Source organism: Danio aesculapii, chromosome 14, assembly GCF_903798145.1.
Source record: "Danio aesculapii chromosome 14, fDanAes4.1, whole genome shotgun sequence".
Classification (NCBI taxonomy): domain Eukaryota; kingdom Metazoa; phylum Chordata; class Actinopteri; order Cypriniformes; family Danionidae; genus Danio; species Danio aesculapii.
The window spans coordinates 24,227,693-24,249,101 of NC_079448.1; the positions used below are offsets into that span (position 1 = coordinate 24,227,693).

The 21,409-nt window shown below is 36.1% G+C and overlaps 1 protein-coding gene across 1 annotated transcript; it reads right to left on the bottom strand.

Moving 5' to 3' along the window:
* Window positions 1–703: 703 nt before the first annotated feature.
* On the bottom strand, window positions 704–21,214 carry fbxl3l (F-box and leucine-rich repeat protein 3, like). The gene is made up of 5 exons (XM_056472350.1): window positions 21,059–21,214; window positions 17,115–17,487; window positions 12,491–12,613; window positions 6,302–6,473; window positions 704–4,102 (listed from the first exon to the last, which is right to left on the bottom strand). Exons 1-5 carry the CDS (start codon window positions 21,091–21,093, stop codon window positions 3,459–3,461), a joined length of 1,347 nt encoding a protein of 448 aa, XP_056328325.1. The 5' UTR covers window positions 21,094–21,214; the 3' UTR covers window positions 704–3,458.
* Between the last annotated feature and the right edge of the window lie 195 nt (window positions 21,215–21,409).

The following is a 21,409-nucleotide window of genomic DNA, read 5'->3' on the forward strand; positions in this document are numbered from 1 at the left end:
TTCTTACAGTGGATTTCCATTGATCATAGTGTAAATGTATGTAAAAATGTTTATAAATCTAAAAAAATAAACAAGAGCACAGTGATTCAACGGGTCAGAATACTGTGGTCACAATTATAAAACGTGCAAGAATAAATATAAAAATTCATTTGATTAATTCATGACTTTAAAAAATAGATGTAGTGTACAAATAAAAAAAGTTATGTGCAAATTTATTATCTCGCCAGAGGATGGTTGTTCTCAGTGTAGCAACTCATAGTTCATTCATTAATTAACACATTAATTCATTTTCTGTAAAAAAAAAAGGTAACATCAATAAGGTCTCACTTGTTGACATTATTTACATCAGGGGTTCCCAAACTTTCCAGCTCGCGCCCCCCAAAATAACAATTCCAGTAACTCACGACCCCTACTATACTCGTAGGTGGTTATAAACATACACACACAACAGTGCACACACACCAATAGGAACTAAATAAACAAGCTTACTAACAACACAAGAAAAGTCCTATAGTCTAACAACCATATATATTTTAATATTTTATATTATTTATCTGGTTAATGTAATATTAGCCTCACTTAATGAGAATGGTGAGCACGATGTTTACAACACAAGACTATACTTGGTTTAATTTTGGAGACCGCCACTTAGAGATCGTCCTCTGTGTTCAGTCGTGGCCTTTATTTTGAATGTACAGTACATGAGCGCCGTAAAGGTGTCAAAGTTTAACATTGTGAGGTAAAATCAATCTGCTGCAATTAACACTGTTGCTTTGTCATTAATCTAGCATAGTAACCCCAGGGGTCGCAATCCAATGCAAAAAGAAATGAAAGGCTGATGGCTTTTTATTTGCATGTTGTTATTTTATGTAACTATTAAATACTATTTTTATCTTGTAGCTTATGGATAAAATAATTCTAATAGTTTAATAACATATATGATCTTTTTGGAAATCACCAAATGACCCCCCAACATTGTCTCGCGACCCCCACTTTGGGAACCACTGATTTACATGAACAATGAGAAATATTGTACAAATATTTCTAAAATAAAAAGTGTATTTAAGCCTGCAAGATAACTATATAAATAACTATACTAAATTAGCGTTAGCATATACTGTACTACATTAGCACACTACCAGCCACATGAGTGGACAATGCTTTTCTGTTTATTATGATCACATGCTGCAGTTTTGTTGTCTGCTACTTTAAATGCTCAAGCTCTTTAAAGCAGATTTAATTCTGCTGTCAGTGTCTTTATTGTTCATTGACTAGAGCAAAATAAAGTGCAAGTCTTTCCAACTAAATTGTTGCTCTTTGCCGTTATACTGTAATAGTCATGGTGTGCACTGTGCTTTTATTTTATTTTAAGAACATTTTTAGAACTACAGTCCTGGGAAAAATAAGACAAGTTATTGTTTTTTAAAGGTATTAGAGGCAGTTATTAAAGGGTTTAATGGTTAGTGAGTTGGACTTGTAACCCAAAGGTTGCTGGTTCAATTCCCAGTCTCAAAAGGAACAGAAGATGGAGGGAGTGAATGAATCACACTCTCTACATCTTGGATACCCAGCTGATGTGCCCTTGAGCAAGGCACCTAACCCCTAATTGCTCCCCGGGCTCGGGAAGCTATTGCTACCCACTGATCTGGGTGTATGCTCACAATAGTTGCGTCCAAAATTGCCTACTACTCAGTAGGTACTGCATTTGAATTTAAATTTACTATTTGACCATTAGAAAAGTATGTTCTATACAGTATTAATATAAGTAGCATGAATGGAACTCAGACATACTACATCCGCCATTTTGTCATCATCACATGACCTACCCGTGCCAGTTGCGTCGCTTCACTCCCATTCATGAATTCTCTCGTGGTGTATTATGGGACAGCGTAGTGTCCATCAGATGCACACTTCAGAATCTCACCGGAAGTAGTACGTCATCCGGGTACGTCTCACAAACAGTTTTTCAAATTCTAGGAATTCGGACATACTACTTGGCTAACATGCTGTTTTTAGCATACTATACTATTTGTATAGTTTAAAAGGAGAGGACTAATTTCGAGTTTGGGTAAAAACCTTACTTGACAAGGCTCACTTCTCTTTTCACTTATTAAACCCCTTCTGTTATTGTTAGAGACATTAAATTTCTTCATATTTGAAGACACATTTTCAGTAGTTTCTAAAATAAACACTATTAACACACTTATTAGATCCAGAGAACTGATAATAATTCATCTGTAACTAGTTCAGAAAAGTACCAAAAACATCCTCAAAACAGAACATAAGCCTTCAATGGTTCAATCTGAATATTTTCAAGCTACGAGAATCCTTTTTGTGCACATAAAACTAAAATCTCCTCAGTGTCAGTATATTGCGCATGTTCATGATCACTGTTTTGAGAATGTTTTTTCTTTGGTATTTATCTGGACTCAATGCGAGTTGGGAAGCTTGAAGTTGGAAAGTGAGTACCCAGCAACATTTTTTGTTTTTAAAACATGTCTAATAGACGTCTAAACATAGTCATCTTGGCTAAAACAAAGCTAAATTTGGGCTGTCAGTGAAAATCTAATAGACAAATAAGAATGTGCCAAAACTAGACTAAAGATGAATGACTACACATATAAAGTCTGTCTAATCTCTTTCTATTTGACGACTATTCTAGTTTTGGGATATTTCTAGATGCCTATTAGATTTTCACTGACAGCCCCAGTTTAGTCTTGTTTTAGCCAAGCTGTCTACGTTTAGATGTCTATTAGACGTCTATTAAATACAGAATTGTTTGCTGGGTAAGCTCTCTGATTTCATCTAAAATATCTTCACTTGTATTCTGATGATGAACGAAGGTCTCAGGAGATTGGAACCACATTTGGGTGAGTAAATAATAAGCACGTTTACATTTTTGTCTGAACTAACACTTGACCTACCAAATGTTGAGCTTATTGTTATCTTAGAATAGTAAATGCTGTAGATCAATCAGGTTGACTAATGTAGTTAATGAATGTCAACAAATCAAACCTTACTGTAAAGTGTCACCAAATTACCATTGGATTCGCAGATTGTTATTGTTATAAACGGAGAAAAGTGAGTCATCTTTTTTCAACAATTAGTAGCTGAAAGTATTCCGGTTATGTCACAAAATACAGGTTATTTTAACAAGTCCCACAGAGTCATTCTGTGCCCATTGAATACCACAGAAAGTACGGCTTTCATGTGCGTGCACTTGTGTGGATCTGTAAACACTTTGCATTCAAATCCCATCGTCGAGATCCAATCACAAATGATGTTTCTACTACAGCAGCACTTCCACACTAATGATCCAGATGTAGAGTCAGATGTTCCGTTTCCCATGCTAAATTTTAATTACCCAGTTCTGCCTAATGGCTGCCATGCCTGCCAAATGCAAACGGCTTGTTTACATAGGTAGACTGGAGTGGATTTGTCGAAATGTTTGGATTTATCTACCATGTGGGCATCATATCCGGAAACCAAATGCGGCCCAAATGTTTGGAGACCTCGCTGTGGATCTGCTCAATGTTGTAGGTGTTGTCTGGGATGAGCACCTCCTCCATGATGGACAGCTGGCTCAATCGCCCTCCGCACATCTTTACGAACTCCATGAAGCCGCTGCAGGTCACCTCGCATTCACCTAGGCCGATGGCCGTCAGGCTCTTGCAGCGCTCTGCGATACGAATCAGCTCCTCGTCAAGTGGCTCCAGCCCATTTGCACACACCACCAGCTCCACCAGTCGTGGACAGTTGAGTCCGATACGACCCAGCATGTCTTTGCTGACCGCTCGACCAAAATACAGATGTGTGACGGGTGTTTCCTCGCGGAAGAAGGGCCCGAACTCCTCCTCGTACAGGAAGAAGTACATGACGATGTTGACCTGGGGCGAGTGGTGGATGAGGGCATCCCAGCTGCTCTTCTTGATGGTGTGGAACTGAGTCTGGCCCGGGTTCTCGCTCACCACATCAATGCGCAGGTGCTCCAGGTGGACGTGCTTTTCAGAGGAGAGCGCCAGCAGGAGCTCGTCGCTCAGCAGGTGGTAGTTAAGAGCCAGTTCCCGAAGGCCGTGACACTGATCAGCCACACATAGGATGCCTGGATGAGCAAGAAGCCAACAGGTGAGCTTGTGTTCATAAGCGAGGGGAGATAATTATAGGACCAGGGTTGGGGAAGTTACTTCAAAAAAAGTCATTGATTACTAATAATGCAGGTTAACTATGTTTATACAGTATATAATAAATGTAACCGTTAAGAGCTATTAGTTACTAGTTAATTAGTTAAAGGTGTAGTAGGTGATCTGCCTAGATGCTAACTGGTTAGCATAATATCTCTCAAAATAACATCCCTCCCCAGTCGTCCAAAGCCATGCCTCCTGAAAACACGAACACGCATGGTAAAGATTACAGAGACCCACTAGTTCATGTAATTCGCCAGTTAAAAAACTTCATAGTACTTTATAATACTACAATTCAGAAGGAAAAACTGTATTATATCTAGCATGTTTTCAGTTGTGCAGCAAGCAAAACTTGTCATCACTCTCTCATCAGTCTCACTCTCTCACATGCTTTGTCCTAAAGCAACTCTGCTGTGTGGTTGGCCGGCGGGGTGCAGGAATTTCACTTTTTACTAAGCCACTTTCACGCCATTTGAGTGCGAATAATTAAAGTAGCATGGTAAACAATATAGGGAGGGCATCACAGGCTGTCATTGTTCAAAAATGAACCAATGTGAATATAAAACCAACTTCACCTGCGTACACATAATGTTTCCCTAGAGGAGGTCCTGCCCTCAATTGCTGATGATTGTCTTACACAGTTCAGGGGACACAAACATCAATTATCTCTAATTTATGAAAGGTTATTTGCAGCCACTGCAAAGATGATCAGAAAGAATGGGAACGAGAGATTGGCATCGAAATTTCGGAAGAGATTTGGCAAAATAGCTTAGAGGATATTGATAAGCGATCAATCAACACTAGATTATGCTTCATCCAGTTCAAGGTCCTACATAGGCTACATTTCTCCAAAAAGGAATTACATATATTTTCCCCAATATATCTTCCATTTGTGATAAGTGCAAATCAGAAGAAGCTGATTTATCTCATAGTTTTGAATCCAGTCATAAAATACAGGCATTCTGGAATGAGGATTTTAAAGTGCTTTCAGATGTTCTTGATCAACACGTAAATCCTGACCCAATGCTTATTATATTAGGACATTCTGATTGAACATAGTCATTGAGCAGTGCACAACAGAAATTCCTTACATATTGTTTGATTACAGGCAAAAAGCTGCTATTATTATACTGGAAAAATGTTAATCCTCCAACTGCAAAACTATGGCTTGAAGAATTGATATCTACTCTGCACTTGGAACAAACCGGATATATTTTAAAAGGCAACATTGGACAATTTCAGAAGATTTGGGGCCCTTTCTTTTGTCACTTTATGGGGAATTCTTCCTCCCAAAGCAATGTATTGTAACTAAAAAGTTGTTTTGATTATCACTGTATTGTATACTTCCAGGCTGGGCTTGGGGTGTTTGTTTTTGTTTTGTTTTCGTTTGTTTTTGTAAATGTGTGCATATCAGAAAACTAATGCTGGAATCTGTGATTATTGTAAGTTTATTCAATGACCAAATAAAAAACTTATTTGACAAAAAAAAAAAAAAAAAAAACGTCCCCTCAGTAAAGTAGGCTAGGTAGAATAGCGCTATTCTACCTAGATATAAAGTAAAATAAAAAATAAAATAAAAATATGGTTTAAAAAATGCCAATCATTGTAAGGCCAATTTATCTTAGCCAAATCATATCACACAATATTAATATGGGAGTTTATCAAATAAACTTTGATGAAGAAAATCAGTGCTTTAACACTAAACCTTTACAATAAATCCTTCCCTTAAAAAAGGGGGAGTTCTTGCTATTTTTGGCAAAAATCCTTAATTTTAATTGAAACAAAATTTACTCTTACAGTAAAATTAAATATACCTGAAAATGTGTTGTGGTTAAAAAGAGCGGTGTGTTTGCTCTTTTTGGTGGAATACATCAAAAGAATAATCATAAAAAATGTAATAAAATAGATATTCAAATGTGAGTTTAAGCACACCTGCAGTACAGTATTCTACAACCCTACTTAAGCTTATATTAGTTTGTCAATAAGCAAATTAAGTAATTAAAATCGTGCACAGTAAGAACAGGAAGAGGTATTTTAAAAAGCCGATTTCTTGTTGCCTTCAAAGCAGTGTATATTCTCCCCTATTAGATGTGTTATGACTCAGACGGTGACGTACTGACCTGCAGGAGAAACATGCGGACAGCTACTCATCTTCAGCAGCTTGAGCGTGTCACTGTTGTTGGCGACCAGTACCTTCAGGGACGGGTCATCAACCGGTGTGTCATCGATTTTTATAGAGGATAGAGACTTGGAATTCACAAACACCACCGTCAGGGCCGAGACAAAGTGTGACTGAGAACAGACCAGACAAGACGGGCAAAGTCAGTGCCGCTGGCTTCCCATAGCCTTTACACGAGGCATTATTTCATTATTTCATTGAGGTCACCCTGCTGTGCTGCTATTTGTATTGTAGGCATGCTGGTACATTGTCTTGACCTATAAACACAACCCTAATAACATGTCTTAATAAAACGATACACGGTATACAGCATATAATAGTATTTATTTACAAACAAAGTCATGAAGAATTCACAACCAAACTACAATCAGTTCAATGTAAAGCATGTCAATCTACTGTTGAAGACAAAATGATTAGCCCTCCTGCGATATTTCAATTCTTTCTGTGATGCTTAATAGAGGAATGAGCATTTTCACAGTATTTGCTCTTGTATTTTTCTTTTGGAGAAATTCTTTATGGAGAAAATCACACTTAGGATCCTTGGCTTTTACAGAATAGTTAGCCTACATAAGGAAATATACATTTTTAACATTTTCTTCCTAACTTTGTATTTAACCCATATACTAAACAAACATGAAACTATGCCATAATTTGGCTTATGAATAAAAGAATTGAATCGCTGAAATTCTGACCTAAATTCAATCTAAAAGGTTTCTGGATATTGGCTCATAATTTAGGGAAAATACTGCCATCTGCAGGTTAGAGAATAAACGTCCTGTTAAAAAAAAAGAAAGTGCAATTTCCACATATATCCAGCGGGGGTCTATGAAGGCTCATATGTTTAAGGCAGGGGTGCCCAAAAAAGGGCCAAAAACCAAACTTGATTGAGGTTAGTGGGCCAAAGATAAGTATAGTTGCCATGAGTAATTTCCTAATTTATTTAATAATATTTAAAAATAACTTATATTAACTAGTACAGTATAATTATTTTGTGTACATTTTATAATTAACTTATTACAGTCAAACAAAAACAATCTAATTTTTTAACAGAATGGAGTTACACTAGGTTTTGCCTTGATTTGCTCGCCGATGTCTTCTGCGTAGCATTTTAAAATCTCATTTAATTGAAACATTTAGTTTGCTAGCTTTTTTGCTTATCAAAAAAAGATAAGATGGTGGGCCAAATCAGTGGTTACAATTGGCCAACTTTGGACCGCAGGCCCTACTTTGGGCATCTCTGGTTTAAGGTTATTTTTCATCACGGTTTATGGGAACATTAAAAAAATAAAGTAAGAAAATCTGGGTCACCTGTGGGCCAATAAAGGGTTAAGCTAAATACTAGTGAATATTTAGTAAAACATTATGTACTGCCATCATGGCAAAGACAAAAGAAATGAACTATTAGAAATTATATTTATGATGTTAACTATTATGCTTTAAAAAACTAAAATGTTTTTTTTTTGGGGGGGGGGGGGATCTCTCCATTAAACAACACTTAGGAAATATATGAAAACAAATAAACATTTACAGGAGGGCTAATCATTTTGCTATCAAGTGTATATGTACGTATATACTGCATATGCAAGTTAAATTGTCTGTTATATGATGAAAATACTAGTTCGTAACAATCTTGGTTACTAATTGTAGGTTTCTGACTAGTTTTAGATGACTTAGATTTACTTATTTAATCTTTTTTAAACCTTTAAAAGTAAAAATAAGGAAAATACATTCTTTTATTTAATACCAACATCTAAAATGCATAAAATGATCAATTAGATCAGGGTTTCCCAGAGTGAGGTGAATGTAAGAATTAGTAGTCAGTTTGTGAGTTGATGAAACACTACAATAGGACTTCAACACTTAAAAATATTTTATTTATTTTGTTCAACATTTCTTATGGGAGTTACTAATTAAAGTTACTAGTTAAATAATTACTGTACATGCCTTTTTGTCCAAACTTCCAAAATCAACAGTTACTAAAAATCCTGATATATGTTGAGTGTTTCACAACTATACATCACCAGCGTTTAACTTGAATTATTATTTGTTTCATACATGATCACCTAAATTGCTTGAGAGGAGCTTTCCCCCCACAAATTCAGAAATAGGGATTTATTTTTACATCACATTTACATGGCTATTCAATAATGTTGATACAAAAATCTAAATATGACACATATTTTTTGAAAGAAAAATTGAAAAGAGAATAAAAAAATTAGGAAGAATCATTGAGTTATGAACAATCTTCTCCCATTGTGTGAATAATATGCAAATAATGCAGTGTAACCTATAAAAAGTTATCTTGAATCTTACTATGAGCATTTAAATGTAATTGACCGTGGTTACAATTCCTTAATGTTTGGAATTTTAATATATAACTCAAATAATTTCTTATAATTAATGAATACTGCATATGCCCTTCATTATGTAATTTGATGTACTTATTAAGAGTGAGCAGAGTGTATTGACACAACTTCAAGTTGTTAAACATTCATTCATTCATTCATTCGTTTTCTTTTTGGCTTTGTTCCTTTATTAATCTGGGTTCCCCACAGTGGAATGAACCACCAACTTATCCAGCACATGTTTTACGCAGCGGATGCCCTTCCAGTCGCAACCCATCACTGGGAAACATCCATTCACACTCATACACACACATACACTACGGACAATTTGGCTTACCCAATTCACCTGTACCACATGTCTTTGGCCTTGTGGGGGAAACCGGAGCACCCAGAGGAAACCTACGTGAACACAGGGAGAACATGCAAACTCCACACAGAAATGCCAACTGACCCAACCGGGGCTCGAACCAGCGACCTTTTTGCTATGAGGTGAATGTGCTACCCACTGCGCCACCGTCTCACCCTATTATTTGTATTTATTTTTATTAATTAAGCGACCTTCTTGAGTCAACCAGCTAATGAGTGTGAATGGATGTTTCCCAGTGATGGGTTGCGGCTGGAAGGGCATCCGCTGTGTAAAAACATGCTGGATAAGTTGGCGGTTCATTCCGCTGTGGTGACGCCAGAATAGTAAAGGGACTAATTAAAAGAAAATGAACTAATGAATGAATTTGTAATAACTAATGTCTTTTGTCTTTGCTATGATGACAGTACATAACATTTTATTAGTTATTTAGAAGTAGTCATGGGCCGGTATAAGAATCTGACAGTATGATAACTTTGGATAAAAATATTACGGTTTCACGTTATTGTGATTACTGCTCTAAAATATTTTCTTTTTTTCTTTTTTTAATTGTCTGGGTAAAAACAACAATTCTTCCCTCATTGAACACAATATATTTTATTTTAAGAAACATTTAAAATATTTTGGAACAGTAAAACATGCGTCATTAAAATACAGTATGCTGTAAATCGAAATACAGTAAAACAAATGAGTGTGAAACATGACCAATCACAGAAAGAGATTTTCTTTTCTGCCTGGAGAAAGAAAACACAGATGCAAAAACAAGGTGTGCGCAAATGCTCTTATGTTTCTAAAAGTTCTTTATATTCTTGGCTTAATTAATAAAAATAAATACAAATAATAGGGTGAGACGGTGGCGCAGTGGGTAGCACATTCACCTCATAGCAAGAAGGTCGCTGGTTCGAGGCTCGGCTGGGTCAGCTGGCATTTCTGTGTGGAGTTTGCATGTTCTCGCTGTGTTTGTGTGGCTTTCCTCTGGGTGCTCCGGTTTCCCCCACAAGTTGAAAGACATGTGGTACACGTGAATTGAGTATGCTAAAATTGATTGTGTGTATGGGTGTTTCCCAGTGATGGGTTGCGACTGGAAGGGCAAATATATTTTTCGCTGCGTAAAATATATGCTGGATAAGTTAGGGACTAAGCCAAAAAGAAAATGAATAAATGAAAATACAAATAATAAGTAATAAAACTAAATTTGTGTCTGCATCACTTAACGACGTGTGGTTAAAAGGCTAAAAACTAAAAGAAGTAGATGTTAAAAAACAAAAACAACAACAAAAAACTTACATATACCTATGGCAGAAAATTCTTGTGGTTTTAAAACCATGACCTCTCCAAACCGCGGTAAACCTTGAAACCGGTGATCATCCCGTGCCTATTTATAAGATACTTGTTATGATCACAGTTCACTAAAGAACTACAAATTTGCCGTTATATGGATTACAAATCATGCAGAGATAAAGCATGTAGAGATAATAGGTTCGAACTCAGGGTGATGCAGCTATAGATGTTAGGTTGAAAATGCTCTGTTGTTGTAACGTGTTTTGTTTTAACATTTGTCTAACATTGAACACTTTGTGAATAAATCTATCTTGTTTTGGTCATAAAACAGGGTAGATTGTTGCTAGATCATATTCGGTTGCAGTCCACAAAAAGTATGTATGTTATTCATTAAATTTCCCATTTATTGTATTTTATTAATGTCTACCCCAACCATAAATCCAACCATCACAGTACTGTAAAAATAATAATTATTGTTATACAGTGTTACAAAAATTATGCTGTATTGATGGTGTATCCGCAGCGGTATACTATCTAGACCAGTGTTTCCCAACCCTGTTCCTGGAGGCACACAACAGTACATATTTTGGATGTCTCTGTTATCTGACCCATTAACTTCAGGTTTTGGAGTCTCTTCTGATGTTATGATAAGATGATTAAGGTGTGTTTGATTAGGGAGAGATTGAAAATGTGGACTGTTGGTGTGCCTTCAGGAACAGGGTTGGGAAACACTGATCTAGACTACACCATAAAACAGTAACATTATTAAAATACATAAAATCATAATTTCGGCGTATTTGTACAAGTCGAGATTCAAACCCAAAAGCCATTTGCAGCACAGTAACTTTGTGCACACGAACGGTCCATGAGGCTATATGAGACAGAGTTTTATTCTGACCCTGTCAGCCAAATGAATATTCACCAGGTCTCGAAACGCTTCTGAAATGTTCGGTGTGATTGTGACCGTTGCTTGCCTGACCATTCTCAATAAACCTGCATTTGAATCTGCACCTCCCTTGTCAGCAGGTCCACTTCCACATTACAATACTTGTATTCAGATTAAGGTGGATTAATTAGGTTAATTAGTCTTTTGACAACAGTGATCTATACAATATGGTTTGTTCTGTAGCCAATCAAAACTAATCCTTTCTAAAAGGGGCCAATAATATTGACCTCAGTAGTTTTGACCTTAAAATTAACCTAAAAGAAGAAGCCACTTATCTCTTCAAGAAGCCACTTATTTAAAATAAGCTGAATCAACACAATTCTTGAGTCTTTTTTTGAAGGACAACTTGATTGTTTGATGTTCAATCCACTTAACTTAAAAATAATTAAGTTAACTTAATTTGTGTTAGGACAACATGATGTATTTGTGTGGAACCCAGCAGTTTTCACAGAATAGTAAATACCATGAAAAAATGTCCCTGATCTGTGAAACATATTGAAAAAGAATACAGATTTCAAGCAGGGCTAATAGATCTCGGTCTTGAAATATATTATCATTAAAAATCCATTTCCATATAGAGAATATGATAATGCACTTCTGAAGCCTGGTTGTTAGCCTCTGTTCATCCTGTTGATTTATTATTTCTTCATCAGGGTGTTTTGAGGAGCCATTTCCTCTCTGGAGAAAATGGCTCTGACCTCAACAAAGTACACTAGACGAGAGTGAAATGACGACTGAAGGATAATCAAGCCTCCAGGTAAGGGCACTGACTCATCCAGATCTTCCTGACTGTTGTTTACTGTGACGCCAGTAAGTTAAAAGAAGCACACAAACAACAGATCCTGAGCTGCAACTGACATTACAGCGCCATTACTAATCCTGTAAAAATCCCACTATTAAGTCAGTGCCTCACAGTTAAATAAGGACACACATTTTTTTTTTTTTTTGCAGTTGTTGTTCTTAAATCTTTTGTGACTAGTATACACTACAACGAGCCTCAACTTGTCACTTTCAATACTGATTTTACTGCAGCGTTTCAGGCTGTCAGGGTTTTGTAGAGGGTGAAATTGCACAAGTTTGACAGTGGCGACATTCTAATATTTACTAGCGACTGGGTTTAAAACAGATGTTTGATGTTATATTCAGCTACAAGCAAACGCTGTATGGTAAAGAGTAAATGTGTTTCTGTTGTACCTGAGATACGTCCATGAAGCTCGGCCGCGCTGTGGAAATCAGACCCAGTGTCTTAATGGTGCAGTTCACCAGCTGAGAGAGAATGTTGCAGGCTGCTTCTGCAGATTCTGTGCAGCTGTCAACCTGAAAAAACAACAGCATATCCATATATGTTTTATTATTTTATATATAAAAACTATTAAGTATCCCTGTTTCAGGTCTAATAGATATTTTAAGGCCTTTATGTGGAATTGAGAAACGCTTGCTATCAGCGACCCCTGTGGTCATTATGTGAACTGCAGCTAGCAATGTACGTGCAGGTCCCTAAAAGCACATAATAATGTAATGTACAAGAGACTGAATATGATTCAAGGACCTGATATACTCATGACAACATTCTTTTTATATTCTTCGATTGTACGCAAAGAAATACTTTTGTAGCAATTAAAAAAAAAACATCCCCCAAAAAAGGTCAATCCTCATGTGAGGGACTTCCATCATAAAACGTCAAAGGCATTTAAAAAGATTTGCGACCGACCAAGAAGAGGTTTCCACAAAAGCACCGCCTATCAACAAACGTCTTATATTCAACACGCACATTAAATTATTTTATTAGATTCATTTAATTATTATAGTCACTTTCGATATGCAGCCAGGGGCCAGAAGTTTTAAAATGAGTGGACCTAAATAGGGTGGACTCTTAAACTATAAGTGTATAATAGCTTGTTTCTTATATTTATGATCTCTGGTAATATACTAATTGATTTAACAAGTGGCATTTTTGAATATCCAACCCTTTTGCTAAAATAAATAAATTGCAAAAATGTGTCAAGAATGCAAAATCATTCACTTTGCCACGAGGCCAATCGAAAACTGAACTTGTAATTCAACAATAAATATATAAAAATAAGCATTTTTAAACTGTGATTAGGATACTGAACTTATTTTTCTTTATTTAGCTAGAAACAACAAAAAAAGACAATGAAAATATGACAACATAAACTAGCTGTTTATTTGCGTTATCACAGGCTGTTGTAAAATTATAGGCTGCAATAAATTATAGGCAACCATTGCAGAGTAAAGGTGATCTAGGAGTCAGTAGCTAGCGTCAGTAATTGTTTGTTTAAACAAGATTCATATTATTCAAAATACAAATTAAAACATAATTTAAAATCTTGACTTCCCATCACCCCTGTAGAAAACACAGCAGAATTAAAATGCAATCAAGATTACTACACTGGTTAGAATACTACGTTACAATGAAACAACCAAAATAAGGCATTTCATTTAATACTGAAAACAAGTTAAACAAGTTATTATACCTCTTCTCTAACACTCATTTGCCATTTTATTTCTTACGTCCTTGACCAGCAAATCAGAAAAGTCTATTGGCCAGCACTTTCTGTTTTGTTTTCAGAGATGCTGCGAACTCCAGTCAAAAACAGCGCTCATCAGTGCAAAGTTGGACAGTTCCATTTTTGTGCCGAGGGGGACTTTGAATTTGATTGACAAACTTACAATAACTAAAGTGTTCTGTTAATCATAAACATTAAATTACATTCATATTCCGCCTTACACCCATTACGTTTTCAATGCAGTTTTTTTCTTTGCTGCTATCTCCATGGTCTCTGGCCAGGGGGAAGCTAAGCCTTCCCCAGCCTTACACACGATCCGCCTATGGTCAAAGGTATCTAGAATATCTATCCTTCTATCTATTCTTCTATTTTTTTTTTGTTTTGTTATTTATCTAATTTGAATTTATTTGTTTTAAAGGCCCCTATTTTACCCCTTTTTTAAGATTTAAAATAAGTCTTTTGTGTCTCCAGAAAAAGTCTGTAAAGTTTTAGCTCAAAACACTCATCAGATAATTTATTATAACTTTCAGAAGTTTGTAATTTACAGCTCTGAGCATTGTAGTTGTTTTTTGTTGCTTGTGCCTTTCATTTGTAAGTCGCTTTGGATAAAAGCGTCTGCTAAATGACTAAATGTAAATGTAAATGTAAATGCAAATGAGCTAGTTCTCCCCGCCCACTGTGCACGTGCCTGTCAGAGTGTCTCCGTCTCCTGCTGTGTCAGATAAAAAGCACAGTGACAAACTTGAAGGAAGCAGATTTCACGTAACATTTGTGAGAAATACTACAGTAAGAACTTTACCAATGATTATCTGATGTCTTAGTTGTGGAGTTAATTCATGCCTTTCTGCAACGATGGGTCACACACAATGCTGTTACAAAATTCTGTTATGTGAATGTACAAAAAAACCTGATTTAGTGTCTACAAACTGGGATTAAAGCATGTTCTTATAATTGTATACTGACTTGCGCCTGTGGTGATGAATTACAGCAAATTTACTGTCTTTAACTTACTTTATTACAAACATGCAGTGTTTTAAAAATGTTTTAAACTTGTAAAACTCATTCTTGATCACATTTGATGATTGATGATCACAGCGAGCTGAACAGATCTTTTAATCCCAGCTTCTTTGCGCACGTCCTGTTTTGTGGATATTATTATACACGTTACTACAGCGACATGTTAATACGTGGCTGTCAATCAATTTGGTGGGTGGGAAAAACCACACTCCTACATCACATTGTGGTGGGCATCAAAATGGGAGGGATTTGGATCCTATTTTAACATCAAGAAATTAAAAAAAAAGTGAATTACTGTGTTTATATCACCCCCATAATAATTGTGGACACACTATACCTGCACTCAGTTCTGTCCAAACAGCTTACAAAAGATGATTTTCATCATAGGTGCCCTTTAATAACTTTTTGGAATATTTATTTACTCAAACATTATTTAATCATGTAATTTCTACTATAAATATTATTTTACTTGTAATATATTTTATTTATGTTTGATTCTTTTACACTGTTGTTAGATATGCTTTTTTATATTAATTTATTCTTTTATGCTATTTTTATGCTATTTCTCCAAACATTTCAACAGCTCTCAGCACTCTTTTGAGGCCATTTGGGGGTCCCTCAGACCCCAGTATTAAAAACATTCCTAAAATATCAAGTAAATGCTCAAAAGCATGTTTTGTGGTCTCTAAAGAAATATAAGCAGCAACTGTGTTCATCACTAACAATAATAAGAAATGTTTTCAAATGTATACAAATCATTTCTAATGGCTCACACTGAATCCTGAAGTAATAATGCAGAAATTTTAATTTTTAATTTTAAAGGGGTGGTCCAGTGTGTACTGTAAAGGCTTGGTTGAGTTTATAAGATGTAAAGCAATGTGTGCTCATGCTTCATTTGTTTTTTATATATCTTTTTTTATATATATCTTACTTTAATTATATAAGGCTACTCAGCCATCATGAAAATAACAATCGTATTTCCTAGTTCCTCCGAAAGCCCACCCTCAAGAGGATCTGATTGGTCAGCTAACATAATGTGCTGTGATTCGCAGATCGGCTCCACATCACCAGGAAGCGTCACATCCAGTCATGCCTCTACTCCCACGCGCTGTGCCTCTGCTGTGTGAATACTGTCAGTCAGTGTAGCCGTGTCAGTCTGAGCCTGAGTTACACAGAAAATGAAGAGGACACAGCTGTACTTTACGCCTGCTCTCTAAAATAAATCTGACAAGTGTCTTTCATATATATTCGTGTTATAAGCATGTGTAAGTAATATGAAACGTTCACATATCTTTTGTGAGTTCGTTATTTGAGATGTAGAACGCACAGAAAGCATCTGCATAGAGAGACACTGCAGCGCTGCTGAAGATTGTGGTTGTTTACAGCAATTTGACAGATAAATATGAACTTGTAGCTAAATTGTTAACAGTGCTAAACAGCATCTCTCATTGTTTACATCCTTGCTACAACATACCGTTAACGGTAGAAACTGTGCATGTAATTGATCAATTTTAACAAATAAAATACTTACAAGTTGTGGCTCACAAACCACAGCTTCTTCTATTATGGTTGGAGCTGCTCCTTCTTTGAAGAGTTTTTAGCCGAATCTAGCACTGAAATGGGAGAGATTTTGAAAGCTCTCCTTTGTCAAATGCGAGCTATATATTTTTATAATTCTCTGGAACATAATTAAAATTAAACTGTAAGTACTTCTTTATTTATGTCGTGTCCTTTGCAAGCCCAAATACAGAAACAGAACACGCTCTGTGGAAATAGCAGCGTTTGGATAGCATTTTAGCTCTCTCTGCTATAACATAACAGCGCCTCTGGCCACGCCCCTTCGCTGCACGTAACCTCAAGCATTTGTGATCTCACTAACCCTGATGTATTTTTTTTGTAGTCCCCAAACTTTGTTTGCTGTAGGCTTTGCTAAGCTAACTCTGTAAAAGCCAATGTCTCCCTTTGCATTGAACTTTGAGCGTATTACATTCAGCGATGTTGTTTAAAATATGATATCATAGTGCACCACCACTTTAAAACTGCTGCACTAAAATGTAATTATGTCTCAACTTGAGAATTTTACTCCATATTTCATTAAATAAATCACACACCTTCCTCTAGCTCCAAAAGTAGAGAAATTAGCAACACCAATTTTGAGAATTTGATCCACAATGAAAACAAGAACCCTGGGAAAGTGTGTACTTTCTATTGGATAAAGGTGCCAAAAGTGTGTAACTGCTATAAGAGTCTGGCTCTTTCTCAGACAGTCCTACCTTGAAGCTGACGTATTGCAGATGCTGAGCGTGTCTCTTGATGATCTGCTGGATCAGATCCGGATGTGTGGACTTCAGGTAAGATGTAGCCGGCTGGTTCAACTCGAACTCAAACCTCCTCCACAGATCTGGGATGTGAAAGACTTCATTCCAGCGGCGGCACACAGAAGACGCTCGAGCCCGGTCCACCAGAGACAGATACTGGAATATGTGCAGGACCACGTGGTGTGGCAGATTGCCCCATGTCTCCTCTGTGGCGTTCTGTAAATTGGTGGAGCCTGTCTGGGCATACACTGGTGCGGTGCTTCTGTGTCTCTTGTTTCTGCCCTCTAATGGGGGGAAGCTCTGACACTTTGATCTTTCTCTTTTCATCCTGTTTAGAAGAAAAACAATAGGATTCAGAGACTAACTGAACAGCTTTTGGATGTATATGTGATGACATTCATTTAGAGCGCACTAGATAACATGAAGTTGAACTCATAAGGAATTAATTCTTACCCTGACATACCAAGATACAAAATTTTTATTTTTTAGGTGAAACATTGAAGGCGAAAGAGTAGTTTTTCCTGCCTAATCACTTTTTTGATAGATTTTACACATTTTACTTTGATAGAAAGTATAAAACTTTTTAAGTATTTAAAATGTGTTTAAATTCAATTGTAGGTGTTTATTTTATCAATTTGTGTCTGTAGGTTTCAATTACAATATAATTTGAAAAGGTTTGCAGTCTTTTCTAAATTATTAAGTGCTAAAAACAGAGTCCCCTCTATAAAGTACTAAACAAGAATTTTAAATCTGACTACTTATAATGTTCAGATTTTTGTGCAGTAAATGTATGCAAATTTGCATGTTTAATGAAATAATGCCTTATGTACATATTCAAACCAAACATTTTAGAAACCTTTAAAAATCTGAATTCTTAATGCAATCAATCAACTGGGGAAATATAGCAATAACTTTATTTTATCTTCTTATTTACTTGTGGTGCCTTCTCCAAAAGTGACAGCTGATTTGTTACAGTACTGGTCCTCTAAAGGGACATGACGTGAGGGCGCAATGTTGATCATTCAACAATCAACAACCAGATTTTTAACCACTGTTATTCCGCTCTGTTCAAAAGTCTGAGATTAGAGCTTTTTAAAATAATTAGATGTAATTATTCATCAGGACGGTCGTCACGGTGGTGCAGTGGGTAGCACGATCACCTCACAGCAAAAAGGTCGCTGGTTCAAGCCCCGGCTGGGTCAGATGGCATTTCTGTGTAGAGTTTGCATGTTCTCCCTGTGTTCACATGGGTTTCCTCTGGGTGCTCCAGTTTCTCCTACAGTTCAAAGACATGCGCTTTAAGTGAATTCAATAAACTAAATTGGCTGTAGTGTATGAGTGTGAACGAGAGTGTATGGGTGTTTCCCAGTGTTGGGTTGCGGCTGGAAGGGCATTCGCTGCGTAAAACATATGCTGGATAAGTTGGCGGTTCATGCTGCTATGGCCCCTGATTAATAAAGGGACTAAGCCGAAAAGAAAATGAATGAATGAATGAATATTCATCAAGACCACATTAAACTGATCTAAATTGTCAGTAAATGCATTTAGAATTTTGCATAATATTTCTCACTCACTTTCCTTTGGCTTATTCCCTCATCATCAGGGGTTGTCACAGAGGAATGAACGGCCAATTACTCTGGCATATGTTTTTTTACGTAGCAGATGTTTTTCCAGCCACAACCAAGCACTGAAAATTTACTAACTCGTGAACCCCCAGTACTGGGAAACACCCATTCACTCTCTCAGACACACACATTCATACACTATGGTCAGTTAAGTTTCTTCAATTCACCTTTAGTGCATGTCTTTGGACTGTGGGGGAAACTGGCACACCCGGAGGAAATCCACGCGAACATGAGGAGAACATGCAAACTCTTATTTCTGTTTATTTAAACAAGTAATTAAGGAAGTAAATGTTGTTTATTTGAGCAGCAAAGTGTTCTAAACAAAAAGTGTGGTTTCTACTAAAAGTTTTAGGCAGCACATCTGTTTTAAGTATTGGTAATAATAATAAATGTTTCTAGAGTTAATTTGTTCTCAATACATCTTGCATCATAAGAAAATGTATCTTAAAGGACAGCTCAAAATGCCCATCAAATAATTTATTATACTCTACGACAAATGTTCTTTTGGGGTCTGAGAAAATTGTTGCTGTTTTTGTAGCCTGTGCCTGTAAAAGCAAACGAGCTGGTTCTCCCTGCCCACAATTCTGACATGCAAGTCTGCTTCTCATGCTTCACATCAGAAAAACAGCAGTCAGTGACAGACATGGATAAAGCACAGATCCCATTTTTGAGAAATACCACAGTAAAATTGAAGCACGAAGTGTCCCAATCGTTGTTTGATGTATTTGTTGTGGATTTTATTCAAGCATTTCTACAACAATTTTTGCACATCTATTCGCAGCAAATGTGACAGAATACAAGTTAATACACACTGCTGTATGTACTGCATATCCATTATGTTACTGTACAAAATAAATCTGATTTAACGTCCACAAACCAGGATTGAAGCATCCTCTTTTATAGTTGTGGTCCTATGCAGCTGTAGTGATTCCAGCAGTTATGAATTGCATAGCAATTTTACTCTCTTTTCTTTATTACAAACATGCACTGTTTTAAAAAAACGTTTTAAAGTTGTAAAAGTCATTCTTGATGTGCAGCTGATCACAGAGAGTTGGAACAGATCTTTTGATCCAAGTTTCTTTGCAAATCCTGCCTTGTGGTTATGATTATATGCATTACTATTGAGACATGTTAATAGGCGGCTGTCAATAAATTCAATGGGAGGGGAAAAGGAGAAAATGTCATGTTTTGGTGGGCCTCAAAATTGTTGGGATTGGATCCTATTTTACATCTGGAAATTAAAAAAAAGAGACTTGTTGTGTTTATATCGCTTCAATATGACTCTGGGCACAGCACACCATACCTACACCCAGTTCTGTCCAAACAGCTTCTAAAAGTTGATTTTGCATCATAGGTGCCCTTTAGATGTAACAATGTAATGTAACAATGTTTATATATCACTATTAGAAACCCAACAATATTGAAAAATACATTTTTTTAGTTTATTTTAAGATTATGATTTTCTAATCTGTTTTAAGACATTTTTGATGCTGTAACTTTTGATAAAAGGTTGAATTATGACCTGTTGAGACCAGTAGAAACCCCTGCAAAAGTAAGAAATGTTAGAATGAAGTATAGATATTTTAATATCTATACATTTTCAATTATACAATTTTTTTAATGTATTATTCAAAAGGTTGCTGATTCAAAAATATATATGGGTTTTTAAAAATCTTGGAGTTCATGCAGCTAAAAGTGCATTCCCAAAAAAATTCCCAAACTCTAGATAATTTTTCAAATTATCAAATTAAAGTAAGTTATTAATAAGTTATTACAATGTATATTAAAAGTAAAGTTGCAGCACAATATAAACTCATATACTTTATAATACTAATATAAAATACTATAATAATAGATAGATAGATAGATAGATAGATAGATAGATAGATAGATAGATAGATAGATAGATAGATAGATAGATAGATAGATAGATAGATAGATAGATAGATAGATAGATAGATAGATAGATAGATAGGCTACTAAATAGAACTAGCATGCAGTCTATCTATTAATCTATCTATCTACACATACTGTATACTGTTAGTGTCATACTGTAACTAAACAACATTTAAAGGTCAACACATTGAAGGTCAGTATGACACATTGGACAATTTCTAAGCATTGTTTTCTGTCTGTATATCCAATGTAGGCCTATACTGTATGTCGCCCAAGACTCACACAAACAAACAGTCCGAACTATGATATCTTCAAAACAATATTCTGTACGGGAGATAAACATGGCTATTAGCAGTTGACTACGAATTTCCTACTTACTTGTTCCAACCTTCTGCGTCGACATAGAAAGGCATACCATCCCCGGACACGCCGAATCTGATTTGGGTGAAGTTTTACCTATACCAAAACACGATCAGTGACACTGAGTGTCTCTCTGTTGCTCAGCAGCGTCCCATTATAAAGAGAGTCCCTTCCACAGCTCCACTGCTCTGCACGGGGAGCGCGCGGGCACGTGAGCTCCTGAAAACATGTATCAGACTTATCAGGGCGCGCGCTTCAAATGGATGTAATTTCAGCTCAAATCTTAAATCAATATGGGTAATTTTTGTAATAATTAATTTAAAAATGCTTTTAAATAAATCACTGTGTTTTCATGAGCATGCACTTTTA

Coding starts and splice junctions, on each gene's coding strand:
- fbxl3l (XM_056472350.1), bottom strand. CDS start 21,093: ATGCCTTTCTATGTCGACGCAGAAGGTTGGAACAA. Junction 17,488..21,058: donor GACGCAGAAGGTTGGAACAA/GTAAGTAGGAAA, acceptor TCTTCTAAACAG/GATGAAAAGAGAAAGATCAA. Junction 12,614..17,114: donor TGCAATACGTCAGCTTCAAG/GTAGGACTGTCT, acceptor TTGTTTTTTCAG/GTTGACAGCTGCACAGAATC.